Raw genomic sequence first — 25,591 nt, 5'->3', positions numbered from 1 at the left:
GGTTACATTGATCACTGATCAGTGTGCATGATCTCATGCTTAATATCCTTATGAAGTTGCTATTATCTTAATTTTATGGATGAGGAAACTGACTTCTAGAGAGGTTAAGTAATTTATCCAAGGTCACATCGCTTATATGTGCTAGAGCCAAAATTTCAACCCCAGTTTGATTCTAAAGCCATGACTAATGACTGTCTAACAGGGCCTCTCCTCTAAGAGTTATATATTTATTAATTACATCCATTGTTGTGCAAAACAAAGTTGTTATATTTATAAATATGACATAGAAATATGTCTCATGTCCATCACTCATTGAAGACCACACTTGAATTTTTGGTGTATTTTATTATCCCTTTTTCATTTTCTCATTTTATATAAATTGAAATTTTTGAGGTTACTGATCAAAGAAAAAACAAATGTGAGGGCCTGTATGATGATTCTGAAATTTCTCTACATTCCAAGGTTTATGTTTTTTTCTGAAGAAGGTAATTTATCCTGATTTATCTTGACTTTTTATTGGTGGACTTAAAGGATCATGCCTGGTGAGAAGAGCACTTACTGCAGCTATTTGAAAGACTTTTGCCGTCTTCTCCCTTCTCTCAGGACTTCTGGGGGAGGCATTGGCTGCCACTCTGATGTCTGTTTCTGATAAGTGAGTTTTAGTCTCTAACAACTCCTGGGAATTTTGTCGGCAGAGACCGGGTGAGATCATTTTGCCTTCCGCTGAGTTTCCTTTCTCTGTTTTTTTGGACTGTTCTGATGAGCATGACCCTGAAGTATTCAGTAATACCTCTGTTCTCTCAGGAACTGTTGGCCTACTCCCTGGTTTTATCTCTGTCTGAACAAAAACTCCATGTCTCTGGAAAGGAAAACAAAGTTGATGTTAACCAGGGCACACAAGTTGCTGGAAGACGCAGCTGTGACCTGAGTTCATGTATTAGCTCAAGTCCTGGTTGAAACAGGCTCTTCTCTGCCTGTTCATTAGCTGTCACCTTAGTCTGAAACTGTAGACTACAGCAGCATAATAATTATTGGTGAACCATTCAAAGAAAGTATGAACAAAGGTGCACCAGAAAATGAACAGGAAAGGAAAAACAAAGTCAGAGGAGCATCTCATTATCTCTCATTCTCAATTTTTCTGTCATTTGGATTGTATGAGACTATTCATATCAAATTTCCTTTCTTGCTCTTTGGGTTGCTATGGAAACAGTAGAAACTGCAGTTTAAAGACCTAAGGATTTATGATTGCATCACAAACATCTATTAGTTCCAACAACTAATAGTTGTTGTGAAATGTTATTATTAGCCATTGTGAAATATGGAAACAAACATCTGTAGTTGGTTAAAAAAAAAAAAAAATCCAGCAATTGGCTATTACATCACTGTTTTGATTTATAAACCTGATATGCATCCCCCTGCTACACACATAAAAAATTTATCAAATTGCTTTGCTTTACGTTAAGTGAATGATTTTACTAATTTGATCCAAATTCTAAATACTGTAATCCAAAGTGATGACATCATTCTTTAGTTTTGATTATGACGTGTTTAAGATTTTTATCCTCCTAATAACCATGTTAGTTTGTTTAAATCAACTTTGAGAAAGATGATTGTGACTTGAAAAGGCTTGGAGTTCTAGCATAAATCTATCCCCCATCATAAAGTATTAAATAATTAATTCTGAATGCTGTCTCACCTTTCCCCGGATGGGCTCATTGGGTGTTTTTCTGGCATCATATTGGTGTATAAAAGAGATGCGTTCTCTAAAGTTCCTTTGAAGTTCTTCTGATGCATCAGGAGAGACAAGTGGAACTAAGGGGGGAAAAGATTTTGTGAAGGTCAGGATACAAGTTAGATTTGTATATGGAAACATCAGTATTTATATTTTGTTTTATAAAAAATGCTAATGAAACTAAATTGTTTTAAGTATACAAGGTTACCTAAACACATCTAAATAATACTATGATTGATTTATCATTCTTTCTCTGTGAGAAGAACGAAATCAAAACAACCAAATTAGCCCCACATGTGGAATTGCTAGTAATTTTAAAAGCTAATATTAATGCAGTTCAGTTCAGTTTAGTCCCTCAGTTGTGTCCAACTCTGCGACCCCATGGACTACATACACCACAGCAGGCTTCCCTGTCCATCACCAACTCCCGGATCTTGCTCAAACTTGTGTCTTGAGTTGGTGATGCCATCCAACCATCTCATCCTCTGTTGTCCCATCTCCTCTTGCCTTCAGTCTTTCCCACCATAAGGGTCTTTTCCAGTGAGTCATTTCTTTGCATCAGGTGACCAAAGTATTGTTGGAGTTTCAGCTTCAGCATCAGTCCTTCCAATGAATATTCAGGACTGACTTCCTTTAGGATTAACTGGTTTGATCTCCTTGCAGTCCAAGGGATGCTCAAGAGTCTTTTCCAACACCACAGTTTAAAAGCATAAATTCTTTGGTGCTCAGCTTTTTTTATAGTACAACTCTCACATCCATACATGACTACTGAAAAAACCATAGCTTTAATGGCTTTTAAAAGCCTACTGTAAGATCTGCTTCTTGCACATATACCAACCAAAGTGCTAGGAAAAGCATAAGTACAATGTATTTGTCAGCTTTTTTTTTTCTTTTTTTACTACTAGAAAGGTTTTGAGAAATTTATGCACAAATTGCTCTCAGATAGCACTGACAGATGAACTGGAAGATTCCAGGGCTGCTACACCTAGAGTTGAACACATAATTCTTTTCATTTCCAATTTACAGAGGCGCTGAAAATTTGCAAGAGTATTGAGCTCTCTAAAAATCACTTTAAAATAATCTCTTAATGTGGGTAGTAGCTATCTATGTAGGGGTTCATTATGTTGGTCTCTCAATGTTAAAATTTTTTAATTTTTAATACTCACTTTATTTCTGCTTTTAGCACACAGTGTTATGGAAGGAGTCAGAGTAACACCCAGTTTAGTGACATAAAATTCTGTTAAGGAAAAAAATTTAAATTTCTCCTTTTTATAGAATAGCATTGAAACATGTATGTTATCATATGTGAAACAGATCACCAGTCCAGTTTCGATGCATGAGACAGGGTGCTCAGAGCTGGTGTACTGGGATGACCCTGAGGGATGGGATGGGGAGGGAGGTGGGACTGGGGTTCAGGATGGGGAACACATGTACACCCATGGCTGATTCATGTCAGTGTATGGCAAAAACCACTACAATATTGTAAAGCAATTAGCCTCCAATTAAAATAATTAAATTAATTTAAAAAATTTCTCCTTTTTATAGAAAAAACATACATAAGGTAATTACATGCATATCACTACCATATCTGTGGAGTGATAACAAGAAACTGATAACAGTGATCACTGCAGGAGGAAGGAGTTAGCTGACTGGAGGATGGAGGTGGAGAAAAGTGGATTCACTTTCACTCTTTATCCTGTTGTACCATTTGAATTTTGTACCATATGCATGTATTCACTATTAAAAAATAAAATTTAATTTTTAAAAAACATGCCTTTAGGGAGTGTATATAAAAAGGAAAAATGTTAGTAAATTTACATTTATTAAGTATTCACAAATTCAATTCAATAGTCAGACATTAATATAAACTAATTTTACTAGCAGAAATGAAGCATTCAAACATTTATATATTACATGATGTGAAATGGCATTCTTTTCCAACTACCAGGAAAAAATGCTAATTGATAACATTTCCTTGATTTCTAATTGAGATCAGATACTCAAAACTCATTTTCTACCTAATCATTACCTTTCCTTTAGGATTTGCTATCACACAAAAGATAGCAGGTGCCAAAAATTAAGCAAAAATTTGTGGACAACCACTAAATTGAGCAAATTCTAACCATAACATATTTTTCTACCAATTTGGAAAAGACTGTCAGTTTTGGGGTAAATGTCACGGTACAGCTCACAGAATGTTAGTGTTTCCAGGAACATAGTCTGATAACTTTGTGAATAAAATGAAGCTCTTCTAAATTGAGGCATTAATTAGGTGGGGTCAATGGAGTGTCCAAAGCATGGGCTTCTGGAAAAGATAGACGTGTTTTCAAATCCCAGCTCTCCCACATATCCCACCTGTGTCACTTTGGACATATCACTTCTGTCTCTAAAATGAGGATAATAATACTTCCCTTTCAGAGCTGTGAGGATTAAAGACAGTGTCTATAAAGTCTCCAGGATGATGGACCAAATTAGAAAGGGATCTCCAAGTTAGGCAACGGGAGAGCTCTTTCGTATCCTGACAAAAGGGAAACCATGGAAGACAAGCATGAATCCAATGAACTATCAAAAGACTGTGAGAAAACTAAAGAACTTTTACTAAAACTCCTTACTAAAGAGAAAACTCTTTATGAAACAAGGAGTTTAGTAAACTGGTATGAAGGGTTGGTGGCAGCTTGGCCTAGAGGATAGGGAGATCAGAAATAGCCAGGTTGAGGAGAGCTTTTCAAATCTGCTCTTGACTTTCCCCTACCTTGCCTTAGGAAGATCATTGTTTGCCTGAAGGCAGCAGAAACTGGCAGCAACAGTCTAGCCATCTGTTGTCAACTTGGTAACATCACTGAAACAGCACAGAAATCCCTCTATGTTAAGGAGCTGGTGAAAATGGACGCCTGCGGCCCTCTTGGGCGTTTCCTCCTCCAGCATTCTCCTAGCAACTGTCAGTGCTGGTAGATTAAAAACATCAAGAGCTTTCTCTCAGTGATGCCTCTTTTCAGGAGTTTAAAGGAGAAAGGAGTGGAGCCCTGACTAGGGGATTGGTCTCAGTAGGGACAAAAAATAGAGATGGTCAAAACTGGTTTTGTGGGGCCTGACTTGCAGCTGGCCCAGCCTGACCTTCATCTTCTTGCCTTAAATTCACTGGGAGGCACACAATCCAAGCCCTGGTCTTTAGCCTTGCCCTCACAGGGCTTGATAATTCCCCTTGTGGAATATGACCTAAAGTTAAATTAGACACTGTAAAAGGAAGACAACAAAATTTAAAACATATATTATGTGAAGGAGAATTATTAGAACCTATGCACCAAGAATAGAATAAGCATAACAAATATCCTCAAAGATATTGAAGGTATTAATATAAAGCAAAGAGTCAGACACGACTGAGCGACTGAACTGAACTGAATATAAAGCAAGAATTAGAACATAAAAAAGAATCATGTAAAATATTAGAAATGAAAAATTAATAGTTGAAATGGAAATGATGAGATAAATAACATTTATGAACTAGAAAATCAGACTGAGATGCTCTCCTAGAAGACAACTGGAAAGGTTAAAAAAATAAAAATTAAACAGCTAAGAGACATGGATGATAGAAATACCAATACTAGAATTCAGGAAATCTAGAAGACAGAAAATGAAATGTTTACACTAAGGATGATAAATATATCAGAATTAAAGAAAATCCAGAGGCCTCAGATTGAAAGGGCTCACAGATTAACAAACAGGTAGCAAGGTGAGAAGTAAGATGGAGCAGGTGAGGCCCATGGGATGCAAATTTAAGGAGGCACTTACACAATGCTGGGAGCGAGTGCCTCCTTACATTTTGCATCCTAGATCTCTCACTTGGCTCACACTCCTCCAAATCCTGCATGGTAGATAAAGAAAAAAAACTTATCTTAGACATTTTATAGAGAAATTTAAAGTCATGTGAGACAAAGAAAAAATTTTAAATGTTTCCAAAGAGGAGAGGTAGATTACCTACAAAAGAGTAAGAAGCAGATTTATATCATACTTGATAACAACAACACTGGACACATGATAACATTAATATTTTTTAAATATTAAAGGGAAAAATATTTAAGCCTGGAATTTCTATATCCAGCCAAACTGTCACTTAATTATGAAGCCAAAATAAAAAATATTTGGAGGCAAAGAAGGCCTCAGAATATTTCCCTGTAAAACAGATCACTTCAAAAAATTTCTAGAGGAAGAACTCAAGAATAGAAATAAATCAAGAAGGGTTTATGTTTAAACCCTTATGTGCCTAAGGTTTATGTTTAACTTGAGTTTAAATATCAAAGAATAAGTGAAAGTTACTATCTACTGTTATATTTAAAAATTAAAGGCTTAAGGAAAGAAATATCTTTAAATTTATAATGTTAAAACTAGAATATTAATTTAAATCAAAGTAACTATATACTCTTTTTGTATACAAAGACTCCCTTAAAACATGAAAAAGATCTACTGAAACATGAGCCCTTCAAAGGATTAACAACTGGTTTACTTGCACACTTGACATAACAATAGAATCCAGATGACAGTGGAATAATACCTTCCTGGTGTAAAAGCTAAGTAACTGTGGATCTAGAATTCTATATCCAGCTATATTTTCATTCATTAAAGAGTGAGGGCAATTCAGTTTAGACATTTTCAGACAAAGAGAGGTGAAGAGTTGGCCATTCCTGAATTCTAATGGAAAGAACTGTTTAAAGACATTGAACTAATGTGTTACATTGATGGCCCCAAAGAATCAAGCCTTCCAGTATTCACATCCTTGCACAGTCCCTCTTTAAATGTGAACTGGCCTTGTGATTAACTTCAGTCAATAGGACGAGGCAGCAGCTATATCATGCCAGTCCAGGCGTAAAATTTAAGAAAACACTGCATTCTTGAGAGCCCTGAACTGCCATGTAAGAAGTCCATCTACCCTGCTAGAGAAACCACATTCAGAGACCAAATGCAGAAGGAGAGGCCCAATCATTCCAGCATCCTAGCTGAGTCCAGTCCTCAGATGACCTATCAACTAAATTAAGTCACTCAAGTGCCCACCGATAAGATTAGCCAAAGAACTGACCAGCTGAGCCCAGCCCAGATTGCAGAATCATGAGCAAATAAAATAATTGTTGCTTTAAGCAACTAAAGGTTGGAATGACTTATTATGCAGATAACAGCCAGAAAGACTTCAGAAGGAAGTTAATTAAATAAGTTAAAATAAATCATCTTTTATATAGGACCTCCCAGAATCTTAAAAGTAGTAACTTAAAAAAAATCTTCGTGGAGACTAATAAAGGGGCAGGGAAGGCAATCTAGAGTATTACAGAAAGAAGTTCCTTACCCAGACATTATTAAAAGTAGACATAACTACCATATTCATTTATGCAAATGTATGAGATTTTAAAAGAAGCCCACAATAGTGAAGATCATCTAAGTGGGAAAACATCAAAGAAGATCTTCAAGTTCTTAGTGGTTACTTAAGAATTCAAATTGGACCCAAAATAACTACTTAAAAGAAGCCTTGTTAGATGAGGCTTCCAAAAGTAAGGCAAAGTCTATGAAAAATATTTGAAATCCACTCTCTGTTTCTTGGAAACTTCTAATTAAAATAGGAATTTTCCAAACAAGTTGGTGTCTAGCCATCTATATTTTATCAACAAAGGCAGGATTTGTTCAAGCACACAACTTGCTCCTCATATTGATGGGAACTTAGCAGTTTTTACTTTGAAAAATTTTCTTAACTTTTTGTTTGTATCTACTTAAAAAAGCATTCCTCAGTATAATTTTTCTATTAGAAACCCCATTCTTCAAAGTAGTATTCATTTTCATCTTAAATAAAAGATTATTAATGTAAAAACAACAGTACAGATTTTCAAAATACAATGAAAAAAAAAGAAACTTGAATAGTTATAGCAAGAAATCATTGTTATACCCTGATACAAAAGAAGCAACACAAACTAAAACCTATTTTAGAAAAATATTTTTAGCACTGTATCTGAATTGGCAAGAATGTTAAAATAATCAAGTAATTTATAACCAGTCAAAATTTCATTTAAGTTTGAAATACCTCCCTTATAAATTAGATCAGCTTTTCCAATTTATAAAGTTTTATTATATAAAACCAAAAGTGAACACTTACTCCTGCAGCGACTCAGATATGATGGAGTATAGCCATTTGTTGAACTGACCATGGATGGCAGCCAGGAAATTGTGTGGTGGTACAAGACATAAAGGGCACTTTCATTATCAGCACAAGATGACATTACTAAAATGCCAAAAGCCAGGCGTAATTAAGTGGGCTGATGGAAAAGAATAACTATGAGATGACTTTTGTTAGTAATGCATGTTTATATACACATTTTCTGTCTGTATGCATATATCTAAATATATACACATGTACATATACATTAAAAATCTGACATATACAGACTGGTTTATATACGCATTTTAAAATATTACATAAACTAAAATCATTCTCATCTAGTATCCAAACACCATCTAAACTATGAATAAATTGCAGGTTTATATTGTGTGTTATTAGTTTAAGTTATATTATGACTTTAATTCATATTATTCAGTAGATTATTTATTTTATCATTTAACTTAATCAATAAATAATTGTTGAGTCTGGGCATAGTGGTAGGACCTGGAATATAGTAATGATCTTGGCAATGAGAAATACCAATAAAAGAACAAGAGAGAGAGGAAGAGACAGAAAGAGGGAAAAGATAGTACAGTGATAGTAAAGAAGTTAAAATGTCTTAAAGCCTTAAGGAAAAAAAGAGAACTAAATATGACCAAAGATACTAACAGATTTGGAAGTTGGAAAGCAGATGGATAAGTGGCAATTGACTTGAGTAGGTCCCAGAAAACTGGAAGCTAAGTGCTTTTGGAGGAGGAAGTGGGGTGAAAATCAATCTAGTTCATGCCCCAGTGCTTGGCATCAAACGCTTCTGAGGCCAGGAGCATGCAAAGTGGTGCAAGTTGAAGCTGTAACCTGAAGATTGCTTGAGGGACTCCCAGATTTTCTCTCCCCTACTCCAGGCAGAGGCTTGTAGGATTCCTCTTTGAGAAAACTGACAGACCTATAGACAGTGATTATGATTGTTCCTTACGAAATGGCCAGGTCCTGCCTGTTCATCCTAGAACAAAGCCTGTGTCTCTGTCTCATCTTCCACCACATCCCTTCTTGAACCAGAGAAGAAACAGCTACTCCCAGAGAAAGTATTGGGACTGACTGGTTAGCTAACAAAAAAGTCAGTTAAGGCAAAGAATCACAGTCAATGATGAAATCATGTCTAGATATTTTAAGCAGCCCATTTACCAAAATTTTATTGAAGTGCAAAGGCATTTTCTTTGAGGAAGTGTCTGTTTGGAATTTCACTTTGTGTTTCTTGCACAAACCACACCCTGATGCATCCTTTTCAGTTCGTTTCTTTAACAGAATGGAAACTTAAGGAAGCTTTTGAAGGAAAAGGAGTACTGCGTCCTTCAAGATTTAAAAAATTCGCTCTCTCTCTTCTTTTATAGTTATTTTACCCACTCTTAATTGGCATTTTTAAGTTAGTGAATGACCTTTTAGCAAGTCTTTTCTAAAGCATTCAACTTGGAATGTTTTATAGAAAAAATTACTTTTTTAAAAAAACTCAGATCCTTGGAAGGATCTTTTAAAAACATAAATGATATCACTCTCCCTGTTTAGAGCCTCCAGTTATTTCTCATTGTTTGTAGAACAAATTTCAAATTCTTTGCTATGGTCTATGTGATCCTGTTTGACCTGCCAGATCTACTTACTTCATCTTCTGCTGGTCCTGATTTCATGGTATGGGGATTTAGAGAAGGAGTACATAACTCAGACCAGGGAGGTAGAGAATACTCTTTAAAAGTCATGTTTATTTCAGAACCAGTTTTCACCTGTGTACTTGGTTCTGAAATAAACATGACTTCCAGGAGATAAAGTAGGTAGTGTCTGATCTGTGTGTTTGTGTTAGTCGCTTAGTCGTGTCCTACTCTTTGTGACCCCATGGACTGTGGCCTGCTAGGCTCCTCCACCCATGGAATTCTCCAGGCAAGAATACTGGAGTGGGTTGCCATTTCCTTCTCCAGGAGATCTTCCCAACCCGGGTATTGAACCTGGGTCTCCTGCATTGCAGGCAGATTCTTTACAGTCTGAGCCACCAGGGAAGCTTTAAATTTTCTATGTTGTGTCTATAGAGTGATGCTAAAAGTTGAAAACTACTATGTAGTATTTACAATATATTAACAATTATATGAATTTTGTTCATTTAATGACCAAATCTTGTGCTAGCGCTACATTTCTTTCTCATTTGATCTAATGCCCGGTGCCACTAGGGGTTAAAAAAGGTTCTAGTGTACATGTCAAATAGAATCCTCTTTGCTAGGTTAAAAATGATTTCCCCTGAGATCTTTGAAGACATTAACTCCATTGTGCTCTTCCATCGGTGTTACTTAATTCCATATACTTATTCTTTAGGTGGTGACTTAGTTTTCTTTTAATGGAAACTTTTAGAATCTTTTTATAATTGTTGTTTTACAGTTTCATAGTGACGTGTAGGTGTGTCTCTTTTTTTTTTCCCTTCATATTTTGAAGTACTCAGTGGACTCTTTCAGTGGCTCTCTTTTATTTAGGAAATTATTATTTTAGAGGCTTGTGTAGAATACTGGTTATTTTTAATTTTAATATTGCTGCATGGCCTATGGGATGTTAGTTCCCCAACCAGGGATCTAACCTGTGTCTCTTGCAGTGGAAGTGCAGAATCTTAACCACTGGACTTCCAGGGAAGATCAAGTACTAGCTATTTTTGCAGGTACTAGAGTCAGAGTGAGTTCAGACACCAGTCATTTGCTGTGTAGCCTTGAGAAAATTACTTTTTAAAACTCTTAAACTCTGGTTTCTTTTGTGAAAAATGAGAGTATTAATAGTGTTGTGCTCACTCAGTCATGTCCAAATCCCTGTGACCCTCATGGACTGTAGCCTACCAGCTCCTCTGCCCATGGAATGTTCCAGGCAAGATTACTGGAGTGGGTTGCCATTTCCTACTCCAAGGGATCTTCCCCACCCAGGGATCGAACTGCATTGGCAGGCGGATTCTTTACCACTAGTGTCACCTATACTGTTAATATTATATTCCATTATGTTGCTGTGAGAATTGAATGAGTTAACATTTAGAAGGTTCATAAAGTATCTGGCAGATAGAATAGGCTTAATAAATGTTTAGGGCTTCCCTGATGGCTCAGATTATAAAGAATCTGCCTGCAATGCAGGAGACCTGGGGACACGATTGAGAGACCAACGCCTTCACTTTCAGTAAATCTTATGTGTGGATAACTCTCTCTCTCTTTTATTTTTACTCTTTTCTGGAGCTCCAGAAGAGTTGAAACTCCAAGATTGATTCTCTGTTTTGTTTTTATTCTCTCGTATTTTCTAAGGTTTTTGTCTTTGTTTTTTATGCTCTGTGATATTTTCTTGACTTTATGCTCCAAACTAAAAAAAAAATATAATTTGGCATAATTCTAATCTTTGGTTGTCCATTCATAAGTTAAGAATAGGATAGGAGACCAGTTTGAAATACTGAACTAGCTAGTGTGGTAGTTGACATCTAGCTGAGACACTGGACTCTAGCAGCCAATGTGGGGAGAGGGTAGAGTGCTCATGACTGGAGAGGTTATTTAAGTAACCCTCTAAGTCTCCCTCTACACTTTCCATTTTGCTTTGTCTCCTGACTGAGCCTTCAGACACTTCTATTTTTTCAGGCAGATTGTCTCTTCTTTGTTGTGTCTCCTATATATTCTAGATTATTGCTTCTTTGCTGTCTTTTATCCATCAACAGTCTTCCACTCCTTCTCACATGTCAGAAAGCTCTTCCTTCCATTCTTCTCACTTTTATGGGTCTTTTGTGGGTTGACTGCTTTGGTATCATGTAATAGGGTTGTGGGAGGCAGGGGATTTAGATGTTTCTGCTCAGTCTACCATCTTGAATTAGAAGTGGAAGCCTAAAAGAGACATTCCTAAAAGAGACACCATTGTTATAGATTATCTCATGGCTTGCCCTCCCTATTGATTACCTCTCTTGAGGTAGAAATCATGTTAAATATGACCATTTTCTAATATCCGACCTTCAGTCTAGCTGCCTTTTGTATCCTTAACTAGACTGGCCAGTCACTGAGGCCAGAAGGCTACAACTGAGGGACTGTTAACCTCAAAGTAATCACTCACTGTCTACTGTTCGGAAAATTTGCTGTTTATCTTGTGAACTTTTGTATAGGGTGAGAACAGAGGGGGTGCTCAATAAATACACTTTTGTTTGGACTTGATCCTGCACTTCTATTTGTTGTTAGGTCACTCAGTCATTTCTGATTCTTTGCCACCCCATGGACTGCAGCACAACAGACTCCCCTGACCTTCCCCATCTCCCAGAGTTTGCTCAAACTCATGTCCATTGAGTTGGTGCTGCCATCCAACCATTTCATCCTTTGTCGTCCCCATCTCCTGCCCTCAGTCTTTCCCACTATCAGGGTCTTTTCCAATGAGTTGGCTCTTTGCATCAGGTGGCCAGAGTATTGGAGCTTCAGCTTCAGCATCAGTCCTTCCAATGAATATTGAGGGTTGATTTCCTTTAGGATTGACTGGTTTGATCTCCTTGCTGTCCAAGGGATTCTCAGGAGATTTCTCCAACACCACGGTTCAGAAGCATGAATTCTTTGGTACTTAGCCTTCTTTATGGTCTAAATCCCACATCCATACACGACTACTGGACAAAACCATAGTTTTGACTATATAGACCTTTGTCAGCAAAGTAATGTCTCTGCTTTTTAACACGCTGTTTAGATTTGTCATAGATTTTCTTCCAAGGAACAAGCATCTTTTAATTTTGTGGCTGCAGTAACTATCCACAGTGATTTTTGGAGCCCAAGAAAATAAAGTCTGTCACTGTTTCCATTATTCTCCCATCTATTTGCCATGAAGTGATGGGACCAGATACTATGATCTTAGGTTTTTGACTGTTGAGTTTTAAGCCAACTTTTTCACTCTCCTCTTTCACTTTCATCAAGAGGCTCTTTAGTTCTTCACTTTCTGCCATAAGGGTAGTGTCATCTGCATATTGAGGTTATTGATACTTCTCCTGGCGAGCTTGATGCCGGCTTGAAGACTTGCTAAATGGAGAAGGAAATGGCAACCCACTCCAATATTCTTGCTTGGGAAATCCCATGGACAGAGAAGCCTGGCGGGCTACTAATGCAGTCCATGGGTCAAAAAAGAGAATTATTAAAAATTGTATTCCAAAATAAACCCTTAAACATACATAGGCTGCAGTTTTTTATTGGAAGTATTCTAGTTAATTAATACTGATGAAGATTCACATTCGGGACAAGAGCTAACAGAAATGGTTCTTTCTTTGTAGGTAATTACCTAGGCTCTCCCCAGACCATGTTAAACTGCCACTCAGCCTTGAAAATGTGAAGCACTATTATCTCTAAACATGTATTGATATTAGTGTCATTGATCAAATGCAATTCACGTAAGTGAAAGAACTCAAGTGAATCTTTTTTTTTTTTGGTAGTCATTTGGGGGAGGAGGGAGCCATGTTTTACTTCATTTCAACAGTAGAGTCAGTTGACCTAGACTTTTTTAGTTGGCTTAGAAAAATAGAAATCATTCCTCATTATGGTAAAAGTAACTTATTAAATGTGGGGGCGGGGGGAGGCTTGCTAAAAAAATCCTACTCCTGTGGTGGAGATGAGTAGGATTGGGTTAAGAAACAGAAACAAATTGAAATAAATGTGAAAGACTTATATAATGACACCATCAGGTAAAACAAATTTTAGATCTCAAAATATATGAATAGTGTATAGAACAGTATTTCCTAAATTATGTTTTGTGAGATATCAGTCATGTAGATGATCTTCTGAAAAGGATGAAGTTGTCTTTACATTCAAACATAGCATACTTCATTCCTCTTCTTGGAAATTCATTATGCTTATGCTTAGAATAAGGGTTTTAAGAGTTCTGTAGTAAGAAAAAAAACTGTTTAACTTTATAAATTCAGTTTTCCCCTTTTCCCTGTTTTTTTTTTTTTTTTGAGCAGTATCTATAAACATCATAAAAACTAGTGTCCCTCAGTGTTCACTTTGAGAAATACTGCTTGTTAGAGTTGCCTCCTATTTTAACAGCTACAGTTTTAAAAGTTTACTGGCAATAATGAGCAGAATGCCACTATATTTCTAACTTGGAGGCTAGTGTTTCAATGATCATTATAATTTTTATTGTGTTATATTAAACATGTTTAGAGCTAACTTGTCCACCAGGAAGGGATGAGAAACAAACTTGTCAAGGGCTGCACTTGCTGCATATATATTTTCAACTCCTGTAGAGGACTGTTTTTTCCCAGGAGGTATAAGCACATCTAATACATCTTAATTTGAGAGCAGTAACTTGAGACAATGGAGACGTGCTAACCTTACCTATTCCGTAAGAAGGCTTTTGCAACTTGCTGTATTTGACTGGAGAAACCAATGGACATGCTGGCTTCCTAAAGTCACTCCTCTGGGTGCTCTTAGTGTCATAAGGTGGGGGGAAGGGGTCTTCCAGTCCCTTACCATGTGACCACCAGTCACCCTTCATGGGAAAGAAAATGGAAACATAAAGTTGGATATTATAAGATATTTTCATGTGCTATTTGATGTCTGTGAATGTACAGTAATTTGATTCAACAAGTTACTGGATTTTTCTAGTACTAACATACAGTTCTGAAATCTAGGAATAAATATATTGAATATTTTCACAAAGGCTATATTTCTTAAAAGGCATCTAAAAATGCATTATCACATAATTTTAGCTAAAATACAGCTGCTAAGTTCTTATACTACCTTCTATCAACAGATGAAGTGGTAAAAATCAACAGAACAGTTATATGTTTCTATGTTTTCAGTTATATATATATACGTACACATGTATGCCTATGTATTAACATATAGTAAACATGATTTAACCTAAAATTTTACATTCTGTTCTTTTCCTTTCAGCAATACAAATAATGTATTATCATCTAAGATGACGGTTTTTAAAGTTTTTATTCCATGACCCCTACCACAAAATACATTTTATGTCATACAAGAGTACCTACTGCATACATCCACATAAAACTAGAGGTTTCACAAAACAATACTTATTTTTATGACATGCAGTGCACTTGGCTATTTTTCTATTATATTACTTTTCTATTTTCATTTCATAAAGCTGGTTGCAGTCCATATAGATTTGTAACTCACTAATGACTCAGTTTGAAAAATTTTGTTCTAAGCAGAAATATCTCCAGTGTTACTGAATTTTTCATAATAAAGCATGACCTAACTATGAAGCAAGTTTAGATTCTACATTAGCACATATGACAATTTGATCTCTTAGAAGCTGAGAAAGCAGTGAGGTGAATTGTTACTTGTCTTAGAACTGACTAAAAAAGTTTTCATCTGGTTGATCAGATAGAAGAGAACCTTGGGAAAAGGAAACTGTGATACCTCAGAGTTCTTGGATATTAGAGAAGGAGAGTAACCTTGGGTATATTCAAACAGCTACCCGGGGCTTTAAAGGAAGAGATCAGCCTTTTAAAAAATCAACTGTTATTGCACTGTCAGAGACTTTAAAATATGATTCAAGGGTGATATATATGAAATTCTAGTAAGTTAAATTCTGAAAATACAATTGAAGCTGCATTGATTTAGAAAAGAAGACATCTAAAGAAACCTATATAGCTATATTGGGGAGTTAGCTTTCAACTGAGCTTAGTTTCCAAAGAGACCTGTATGTGTAAAAAGGTGCACAGTAGCAGATTCAAAGAAAACATACTCTAATGGAGTCATCTTATCAAGGAGATTTGCAAGAAACTTAGAAATTTACGAAAATACCAAAGGAAGCAAAAATAGGGTATTCTGGGGAAAGAAATCTGTTATAGCAAGAAATCACAGAAAAGCTTAGAATTTGGAGAAGGGTACCCTGTTTACAGCTAAAGTCAGAGCTATTCAATCCGAGGTTCTTCCTTAGGAGAAATTATCTTCAAACTGAAAAGATGGGATGGGGAGTTCCCTGATGGTCCAGGGGTTAAAATTTCACACTGCCAGTGTAGCGGGCAAGGGTTTGCTCCCTGGTTGGGGAACTAAGATCCCACACACTGCTTGGCATGGCCAAAAGATTCAATTATTTATTGATTGATTTTTGACTCTGCTGGGTCTTCATTGCTGTGCTGGCTTTTCTTTCGTTTCAGCAAGCAGGGGCTACTTTCCAGTTGCAGTGCACTGGCTTCTCGTTGTGGTGGCTTCTCTTGTTGTGGAGCACATTTGTTGTGGAGCACTGGCTTCTCTCATTTCTGCGCAGAGCTCTAGAGAGGGCTCTGCAACTACTCACGGGGTTCAGGAGTTGTGGTTCCTGGGCTCTAGAGCACAGGCTGAGTAGTTGTGGTACATGGGCTTAGTTGCTCAGTGGCATATGGGATCTTCCCAGAACAAGGACTGAACCTGTGTCTCCTGCATTGGCCAGTGGATTCTTTACTACTGAGCTACCAGGAAAGCCCCCAAAAGATTTAAAAAAAAAAAAACATAGGATGGACATGGGCCGAAGACCATGTGCATGAACTAAGCCCTCCACAGTTGAAAAGAGTTAGACCTCCCTTTGCAACTGGTAATGAGGACCAGTTTCCAGGTCAGTAACAACCTGTAACCAGAGGTAAACATGAATAAGTTTGCAGAAATCAAAGAATTTTGGAGAGTAGCAAAAACCGGCTAATGCCTCATTTTTCAGAATGAACTTAAAGGTGAATTGCAAAAAAGACTACTTGATGTAGATCCTAGGAATTCTAGAACAGATCACTACACAGATGGCATCTGCTCACTCTCCGGCTGAAAACAGTCTGGTCTTACTGTCGTCAGAGTGCCTGCGTCTTGCTCTTCTCTACTCCGATTACTGTGGTGCTTGTGCCCCGGGGTCTAGGCCTTCTCGCCCTTATTCTCAGCACAGGTATTGAGGTGTGTACCAGTTCTACGAGGTGTGTACACACACTGTACAGATGAGAAGACTGGTGGCAGATGAAGTAACTTCCCCACGGTGTATCTCTACCAGGTAGCAGAGCTGACCCGATTCTGCCCCCATCTACTGGGGTGAGCCTCTCATTTCTGTGCTGACTGCTATCGCAAATCTGCTGTGGAAGGCAAAGCCAAACACCAAGTTGTTTAAATTATTTCAAAAATAAAAAGAGGCTCTAAGTAAATATCTTGAGAAAGATCTTCTATGATACGGTTTGTTTTTTTTTTAAGATTATTAATATTGGCTGTGCTGATTTTTCATTGCTATGCTGGTTTTTCATTGCTGTGTTTGGGCTTTCTCCAGTTGTGAATGAGTTGAGAGCTACTCTCTATAGGTGGTGGTGGCTTCTCTTGTTGTGGCCCCCAGGCTTAGTTGTTCCATGGCATGTGGGATCTTCCCAGACCAGGGATCAAACCTGTGTCTCCCACCCTGGCAAGCAGATTCCAGCCAGTGGACCACCAGGGAAGCCATATGATAAGGTTTTAAGGTATATTCTTTATATCATCTTCTGTAGATCAGAAATTTATTTTGCTAACACCCAAGTTACTAGAGCAGTGACTCTGGAATGAGTGAATCACTATGTCTGGTAGACTTCAGTTTTTTTCCTTAAACCAGAATGTAGTGCAAAAGCTAGCCTTAAAGCAGAGATTATTCACCTTTCAAGAAAACTTGAATTTAGAATTTTACCAAAATGGTCTCTCTGGTTTTACAGATGCATATAAGGAAAATAATGAGCAATTTTTCCTGTTGTGATTGATGATTTTAAGACCCTTGGGGTTGGTGAGTGTTCTGATTAGTGTCATCAATTGGATGAATCCTCACTTCAGGAGAATGAAATCCTACAGTTCAAAAACTTTTTTTTTTATCTTTTCTATTTCTGGATAGTTTGCCCTATGCCCCAGAAGTCTGGTTCCTTCCTAGAAGACTGAAAGCATGTATGCATCCAGATATATGTGCATGCCCTTTTGGTCCAAGCATTTGCTCAAACAGATTATAAAGATTAAAGGTAAAGGTGGAGGCTTATTTTTTTTCCTTTACCTCACACTGAAGGAGAGGACTAAGGATAAAACTTTATCACTCTGTGTACCATCACTTACACTGGATTGTGAGGGGCTGATGTGGAGTTATTTATGATAAAGGAGACTGGAAAAGGCCCTCTCTGTAATTGCTTTGTCTAGGTTTTGGGGGTCAGACCACATCCTGCAGATTGTAGAGGGAGTTTTGCCTAAAGAAAAAGTTCCCCAAACTTTGGACCCAGAGAGAGGATGAAGTCCTCCCTTCCAGCCCGGGGTCCCTGCCCCAGGATGACCAGCACAGGGGCTCCATGGTAGGAAGGTGCCCGGAGATTCCTAATGACAAGACTCACTATGATGCAGGCTCCTGGAAGGCCCGAGAGCTGTTGTACTGCCGGCCTCTTGGCTACACCTGGAAACCACTGTGAGGCCATCTCTGTATTATACTTCTGTCATCCCAGTATCTTCAGTAAAATTACTTCCATTCTTTGAGAAACTGAGGGAGAATCCTGGGGGATATAGTAAAGCAAGTGGGATATCCTGGAGAAACTCGTTAAGAGAATGTTAGAGGTGGTAAGCCAAGCTCTAGAGCAGCCTGGCCAAGATTTCTGCTGGTGATGATGGGGCTGTGGTGATGCGGGTGCTGTCTATGGAACATAACATTATACTGTAGGGATTCCTAGGGAAATACAGACTTTTGACAACAACTTACACATAGATCATATGTTTTTTAGTAGACCTCCGTGGCTTTAAAAAATTTGTTGTGTTGTGGTAAACACTAGAGTTACATTGTATCCACATTCCTCTGTATTTTGTTGTGGATCAGAAAGCAAGCTGAAAAAAATACCTCTTTTTAAGCAATTCATACTTTGCTCAATAACAGTTACTCTTTTTTTTTTTAATAGTGAAAACTTTTATATTTGGAATTAGCCAGCTGGACTCAGTTTAAATGATCCCAATTTTGTGGGCAGCATCCAAAGCAGCATAGTCAGGAGCCAGTCAAACACACGCCTTCTTCTCTCCATCAGGCCTGCTCTGGGTGTGCCCTCAGCCATGTCAGTGTCATAGAGCTTCCTCACAGCCTGTGTAGTTTGGTGCTGTTTGGCCTTGACATCCACAGTGAACACCCGTGTGTCTTGCCCTCTGTTTTCTTCACGGCTGACTCGGTGGTGAGGGGGAATCTGATGATGGCATAGTGGTCAGCTGTGTTTCTCCTAGGGGCGCTCTTACAAGGATACTTGGGCTGCCTCCCAAGCTGCAGTGTTTTGGGCCATTGGAAGGTGGGTGACCTCCAGATCTTCTTTTGTTGGTGGCTGTGGACGCCTTTCAACACTGCTTTCTTGGCCTCAAAGCCTTTGCTTTGGCTTCAGCTTTGAGAGGGGCAGGGGCTTCCTTCTTCGCCTTCGGCACCACTTCCGGGAAAAGGCAACAGTTATCCTTGAATTGTGTTCTGTGGAATACTAGTTCTGCAGCATGTTAGTAAGTATTATATAAAAGAGGTTTCCATAGTTAAATAGATTTGACAAATACTAAGATAAGCAAGTTAAACAAGCTCACCACAGGATTTCTCACAGCCTTTATCTACGGATGTGAATTGTGAAGCTCTCAGAAGGGTATTTAAAAATACAGCTTTTCCACAGTATATTTGACTTTGAAGCTTTATTTTGTTGAGCACATAGCCAAAGGTTAGTGCTCCAAAAAATACAATTTATAAAACACTGACCTAGTATAATTGTCTTTGAAATATCAATATTTACCAATATTTAAAAATATAAGACAACCAAATTAGTTTTCATTGGAACTAACAGAGCTAAAACTTGTTTTTACTTTTTCTGATATCACCAATTTGATGTCCCTGTGTAGAACTATATAATTGATTATTTAATTTAAAAATCTTGCAAATAAGTAAAATCAACCAATCTGGTATGCTAAAGACATTTTCTTAAAAAAATACATAACAGATGTATGTCAATTTAAATATTCAAGTAACTTTATTTTCTTTACTCATTTAAAGCCATTATTACTATAAATCAGTTAATTTTTAAAAATCAAGGTAAACTTTATTTATTTATCTATTTATCTCATTTATTTATTTCACATTCACACACAGGGCTGTGGTGTGCTGTTTCATGACATGAATAGTTGATGTTATCTGTGTAAAGAGAGCTCACAAAAAGCAATCTCCATTTAAATGTTAAATTAAATCGGAACTATACCTAACCTTCCCTGGAGTAGGAAATGGCAACCCACTGCAGTGTTCTTGCCTGGAAAATTCCATGGACAGAGGAGCCTGGTGGGCTACAGTCCATGGGGTCGCAAAGAGTTGGACATGACTAGGCACACCTAACCTTACATGGCAAAGGGACTTTGCAGCTATGACTAACGATCTTGGAAAGGAGAGATTATTCCAGATTATTTTTTTCTAAGGATCCCAGCATAATCACAAGGGCCCTTAGAAGAATGAGGCAGGGAAGTCAGTCAGAGATTTGAAGATGCTGTGTTGTTGGCTTTAAAGAGGGGTTTGTGAGCCAAGGAATGCAGCAACCTCTAGAAGGTGGGAAAGACAATGAAGTGGGTTCTTCCTTAGATCCTGGTGAAGGAACCAGCTCTGCCAGTGGCCAATAAGATTGACTGTGGACTTTTGAGCTTCGGAACTGTTGAGAATAACTTTGTGTTGCTCTAAGCTCTGGTTTTAAGTTTGTGGTAATCATTAATAGCAACATAGGAAACTAATACAATAAACCTCAACAAACCTGATTCTAAAAAAAAAATAATGGAATATATTTAATATAATAGTGAATGAAAGTGTGATTTGGCTAAACCGACAGTCCTGGGTCAGAAACGTGACTGTGACATTTGCTTACTCTGTAATCTCAGGTTATGTTAATTTACTATATTAGAGTATGTTATCACTAAACTATTTCCAATAACACCTCCTAGAAATAGTTGTGCAGATTAAAGGATATAATTTATATAAAACTCTTAGCTCATTCCTAGCACATCACACACTTTCAATAAATGGTAGCTATTATTTTATAGAAAGTATTTGAATTACTAAGTATCATGGAAATTTTTATATTATAATATCTGTCACAAATACAATATTATAGAAGAGATTTCTTCAATAGCCCCTCCTCCCCCTAAGCATTGCTGAGTGACTATAATCTGACCCAGTTGAGAAAAAAATTATTTGGATTCCTTCTATACACACACATTGTTTGTATGCAAAAATGATCTGTGAGTATTGTTCCAGATTACTGCTTTTAAATATTGAATTATAAAAAGTATTAGTCTCTGTCACATCCTTTAAGTAGTCTGTGACAAAATGATCCTGCAAAACATTTCTGAATCTAAATCTATATTTGTATGTAATGAACATCAATCCAACCTGATTTTCTGGCTCTTTTTTGACGTCTATGTAGGGAACTGGTTCATTGCATGTTCTTACATTTGTGTTAATGAATTTAGCATAATATACACGTCCTCTCCCAACACATGGTTTTGAATGTTGAATACTTTTTCCAGGTTTTTTTTCATGTTTGAATTCTTCTTTTTCAGTTACATACAGTATACCAGCATCTTCTATTTTATGCTGTCTGAAAAACAGAATTAAATAGTATATCCTTTATTACAATGAACAATTCAGTGCTGATTGATGATTATATAAAATAAGATTTAAATATATTTCGGTGTCAAGACAATTTAGGCTTTATTAATAAATATTGAGGCTGGTGCAATTAAAATTTGAGAAGGTATCCTCTCATTTGAAATCATATAAAAGATAAAGATATTTGTTTTAATCGTGATTCTTTATTACTATTATACCAATGCAGTGTACAGACATTTGCTTGTAGTAAAGAAAGGGTAGTGATTTGATCATTCTTACAAATCATGTTTACAGTATTTATTCAGGTGCCTATGTCACATGTTAATTTTAATTCATCTTCTTTAAGTTAGTTATGTAGTAAATTTATTCATCTGGACAAGGTGACAAAGCCATCTATTTAGTTTTAAAGCCTCACCTAGCAGACTTACAAAAGCTACCAAATGACCACTATTATTTGTCTTTTCAGGAAGAGACCACTGTGCAGACATCAGAACAGCTAATTCAATCTCATCATTTTTTGCTTCTAATGATTACCCTGGAATAAAAATAAAAAGTATTGCTTTTTTTCAAATGTTATAAATAAAAATATTTTAAAGGAATAGTTTATAAAGTTTTTCTCCTTTCAAATGAGTAATAGACTTTATAAAAAGTGCTTTTTTAAAATTTCAGATACTTGAAAAATAAAGGTAAGAACAAAATATTGAGTTTAGATACTTTTTATATAGAAAAAAATCAAAGCCCTGACCCATGGAAGGTGAGTGAATAAGATTCAGAATTTATAGAGAAAGTGAGTAGTTCGGTTTAGCCTTGTCCATGGCCATACCTTACTTCAAACCAAAGCCAAGTCCATCTCTTCTATCTTGTCACTTTTTCCAATTAGAACCCTCTAGTGCCTTTCCATTGCATTTATGATAAAACACTTCGTCCTTATCATAGCTCTGAGACCCTGTGTGACCCTGCTCCAGCTAATCTCTTCAGCCACTCAAGCCACTCTCCCTTCCCTTTTGCAGCCAGACTGCCTACCTTCAATTCCCGGAACACACTAGTCTCCTCTCCCCTCAGGGCATCTGCTGGACCCCAGCTCCCTGCGCAGTTCCCGACTCATTACCATTTAGGTCTCCAGCTGAAAAGTCACCTCCTCAGGAGCTTTTGGGCTTCCCTAGTGGCTCAGTGGGTAAAGAATCCAGAAGCTTTTCCTAGACTTTCCCCTCCCACACCATGTATTCTCTGCTTTAGTACTTTGTTCATTTCTTCCATAACACAAACTACAATTTATTATTTATGTACCTATTTTTGTTTACTTGTTCTAGTAAGCACTACAAATGTCCTTTAAAAGCCATTAAGTTCCATGAAGGTGATGACTGGGTTTCATTCATCATTATGTCCCCATCACCCAGACCAGTGTCTTGCCACTATACTGTCCACACATTTCTGGTGAATCTGCTGGACTTGTTTGTCACTCTGCCTTTATGTTAGCTGTACACACCCAACCCTCACCCAGAACATACACAATATTCAGGACCCTTGGATTCCAGTTCCCTGTGTCCCAACAGAAGTTACTCTCTGTGTTTGGAAAAAATGATTACTGGTAGGGTAAAAGTGTCTGCCTGCAATGCGGGAGACCTGGGTTCGATCCCTGGGTCGGGAAGATCCCCTGGAGAAGGAAATGGCAACCCACTCCAGTATTCTTGCCTGGAGAATCCCATGGACAGAGGAGCCTGGGGGGCTACAGACCACAGGGTCGTAGAGTCGGACACAACTGAGCGACTTCACGAGAACGAACGAAAGTGTAAATCACTTCAAAGGCTTTTTCTGTTATCTTTTCAGAAATGAATTTATTTAAAGGCCATTATTTATCATCGTAGACTTCTGGCATCAGTTTTTTCCAATGCTTCTCAGAGTTGTAACCCAACAGTAGATTTGTACTAGAATCAGGTCCCTAAGGAAAGGACTGGCTGTTTGCTCACATATTGATACAGTCATTTGATTAAGTATTTGTGGTCTGAGTGGCTCTAGATTGACTCATAAATGTGAAATATGGAGTTCTTAGTTATCTCTTACTAGAAAGAAAGCACAGTTAAAAATACTGCTGCTGCTGCTGCTAAGTTGCTTCAGTCGTGTCCAACTCTGTGCAACCCCATAGACGGCAGCCCTGGGATTCTCCAGGCAAGAACACTGGAGTGGGTTGCCATTTCCTTCTCCAATACATAAAAGTGAAAAGTGAAAGCAAAGCCACTCAAGTCATGTCCGACTCGCAGCAACCCCAGGGACTGCAGCCTACCAGGCTCCTCCGTCCATGGAATTTTCCAGGCAAGAGTACTGGAGTGGGATGCCATTGCCTTCTCCGGTTAAAAATACTAGTGGGCTCTGAAGCAAGTCAGACCTGGGTTGGAACCCCCACTCTGCCATTTACTGTCTGAGCTTTGGTTTCCAATTCTTTGCATGGTAAGGACAATACCTATCATAAGACATGTGAGAATAACATTAAATAATTCATTCTTTCAATAAATATTTGAGTTATATGCTCCATGCTGTTTGAGGCACTGAGGATAGAGAAGCAGCAAAGTGAACAGAGCTTACATTTTAGCAGGTGCAGGCAGTTGAGAAATAAAAAGTAAAATATATAGTCTGTTAAGTACTGAGGACAAAAATAAATCAGGGAATGGGGGAAAGAAGTCCGTGTATATGGGAGGTAGGTGGCATTTTTAGATAAGGTGGAGGATGCATTATGAAGGTGGCAATGAAAAAAGATAGGAAAGAGGGGAGAGAGTAAGTGGGTATTTGAGGGAGTGTATTCTAGCAAGCGAACTGTAGCTGCCAAAGCTTTGCAGCAGAAGTACCTGACCTTAGGACAGCACTTTTTCAAGCGTGGTTCCTGGAGTAGCAGCCCTGGCATCAGTTGTCAATTTGTCAGAAATGTAAATTCAAGAGCCCCCTCCCTAAGCTACCAAATCAATCTCTGGGGCAGGTTCCCAGGAAACCCTAGGTGATTCTCATATACATTGAAATTTGAGAATGACCATTTTAGAGAAACAAAAATAGGCTTTGGAAGCAAATAACCTGGCTCCACGACATAACAAACTGTAACAAGCTGCTTGATTGAATAGTTCTCAAAATTTAGGGTACATCAGAATCACCTGGAGGCTTTGTTAACACCCAGTTATCATGCCCTTCTAGAGTTTCTGATATGGTGCATCTGTGGAGAGGAGGGGAACCCCTCCCCACCCTGAAGAATGTGCATTTTGAATAAGTGCTCAGGTGATGCTGATGCTGTTCTGGGGACCACACTCAGAAAGTTACCGCAGATGTAGCAGGGAGGCCTCAGTGCTGGAGCAGAACCCTGTCAGAGGGGGGCAAGTCCAGACAAGGCCAAGGAAGGCAAAGGACACATTGTGTAGGCCCCAGTGGCCATTGTAGGAGCCCTGCCTTTTCCTCTGCAGTGGCCAAGGATGAACAGGAATCTAAATTTATGCTGTAAAAAGACCACGCAGAACGCTGCCTTGAGTGGGAATGACGGTAGAGATGCTGGGTCGTGGTGGATTCTGCATTTATTTTCAAGGTAAAGCCTACAGAATTTGCTAATAAATTAGATGTCAGGAGGAATGGGTGATTCAAGATGGTATTGTGTCAAGAATTTTAGGCCAAGCAATGCATGTAAAGTGCCTGATACATTGTAGGCGCTCAGTAAACAGTGAGTTTTAATAAGTATTATTGCACTCAAATCTAGAAGTTAGAGTAGGAAAGGGGATTGGCAGAGGAAAGGCCCTGATGGCTTGAAGACACGCTTCACATCTCACTTAATCCTCCCCCCGAGGGAAGAAAACATTTTCAGAAGGGGAAATAGAAAGCCAATGCTCAGCACTTACTGCTGCTTATCCTCCTTTCCCTCCATGGGCTCCTACGGTCTGACTCCAGGCAATAAGGAGCCTCACGGGAAAACCATGGACCAAACCCTGCCAGGAAAGGGACGCTCGGAGAACCTGCGACTGTGACTTGTGCGTTGCTAAGCGACAGCAAGCTGGGCAGGAGGCCTCGGAAAGCGTGGGAGTGGCGGGAACAGGACTGCGCAGGCGCAGTAACCCCGTGGGCGCCTCGGAGAGCGGGTGAGGCTGGTGATGGGGAGGGAGTGGCTGGCTGGATCTGTCTGTGTACTT

The 25,591-nt window shown here is 38.1% G+C and overlaps 1 protein-coding gene across 1 annotated transcript; it reads right to left on the bottom strand.

Moving 5' to 3' along the window:
- Window positions 1-347: 347 nt before the first annotated feature.
- C5H2orf73 (chromosome 5 C2orf73 homolog) lies at window positions 348-25,353 on the bottom strand. Its single transcript, XM_043470448.1, has 5 exons — window positions 25,304-25,353; window positions 21,219-21,426; window positions 14,207-14,360; window positions 1,697-1,812; window positions 348-859 (listed from the first exon to the last, which is right to left on the bottom strand). Exons 1-5 carry the CDS (start codon window positions 25,327-25,329, stop codon window positions 491-493), a joined length of 873 nt encoding a protein of 290 aa, XP_043326383.1. The 5' UTR covers window positions 25,330-25,353; the 3' UTR covers window positions 348-490.
- Between the last annotated feature and the right edge of the window lie 238 nt (window positions 25,354-25,591).

This window comes from Cervus canadensis, chromosome 5, assembly GCF_019320065.1.
Source record: "Cervus canadensis isolate Bull #8, Minnesota chromosome 5, ASM1932006v1, whole genome shotgun sequence".
Lineage (NCBI taxonomy): Eukaryota > Metazoa > Chordata > Mammalia > Artiodactyla > Cervidae > Cervus > Cervus canadensis.
Note: the sequence above shows the minus strand (reverse complement) of the source record. Positions and strands in the feature narration are given on the sequence as shown.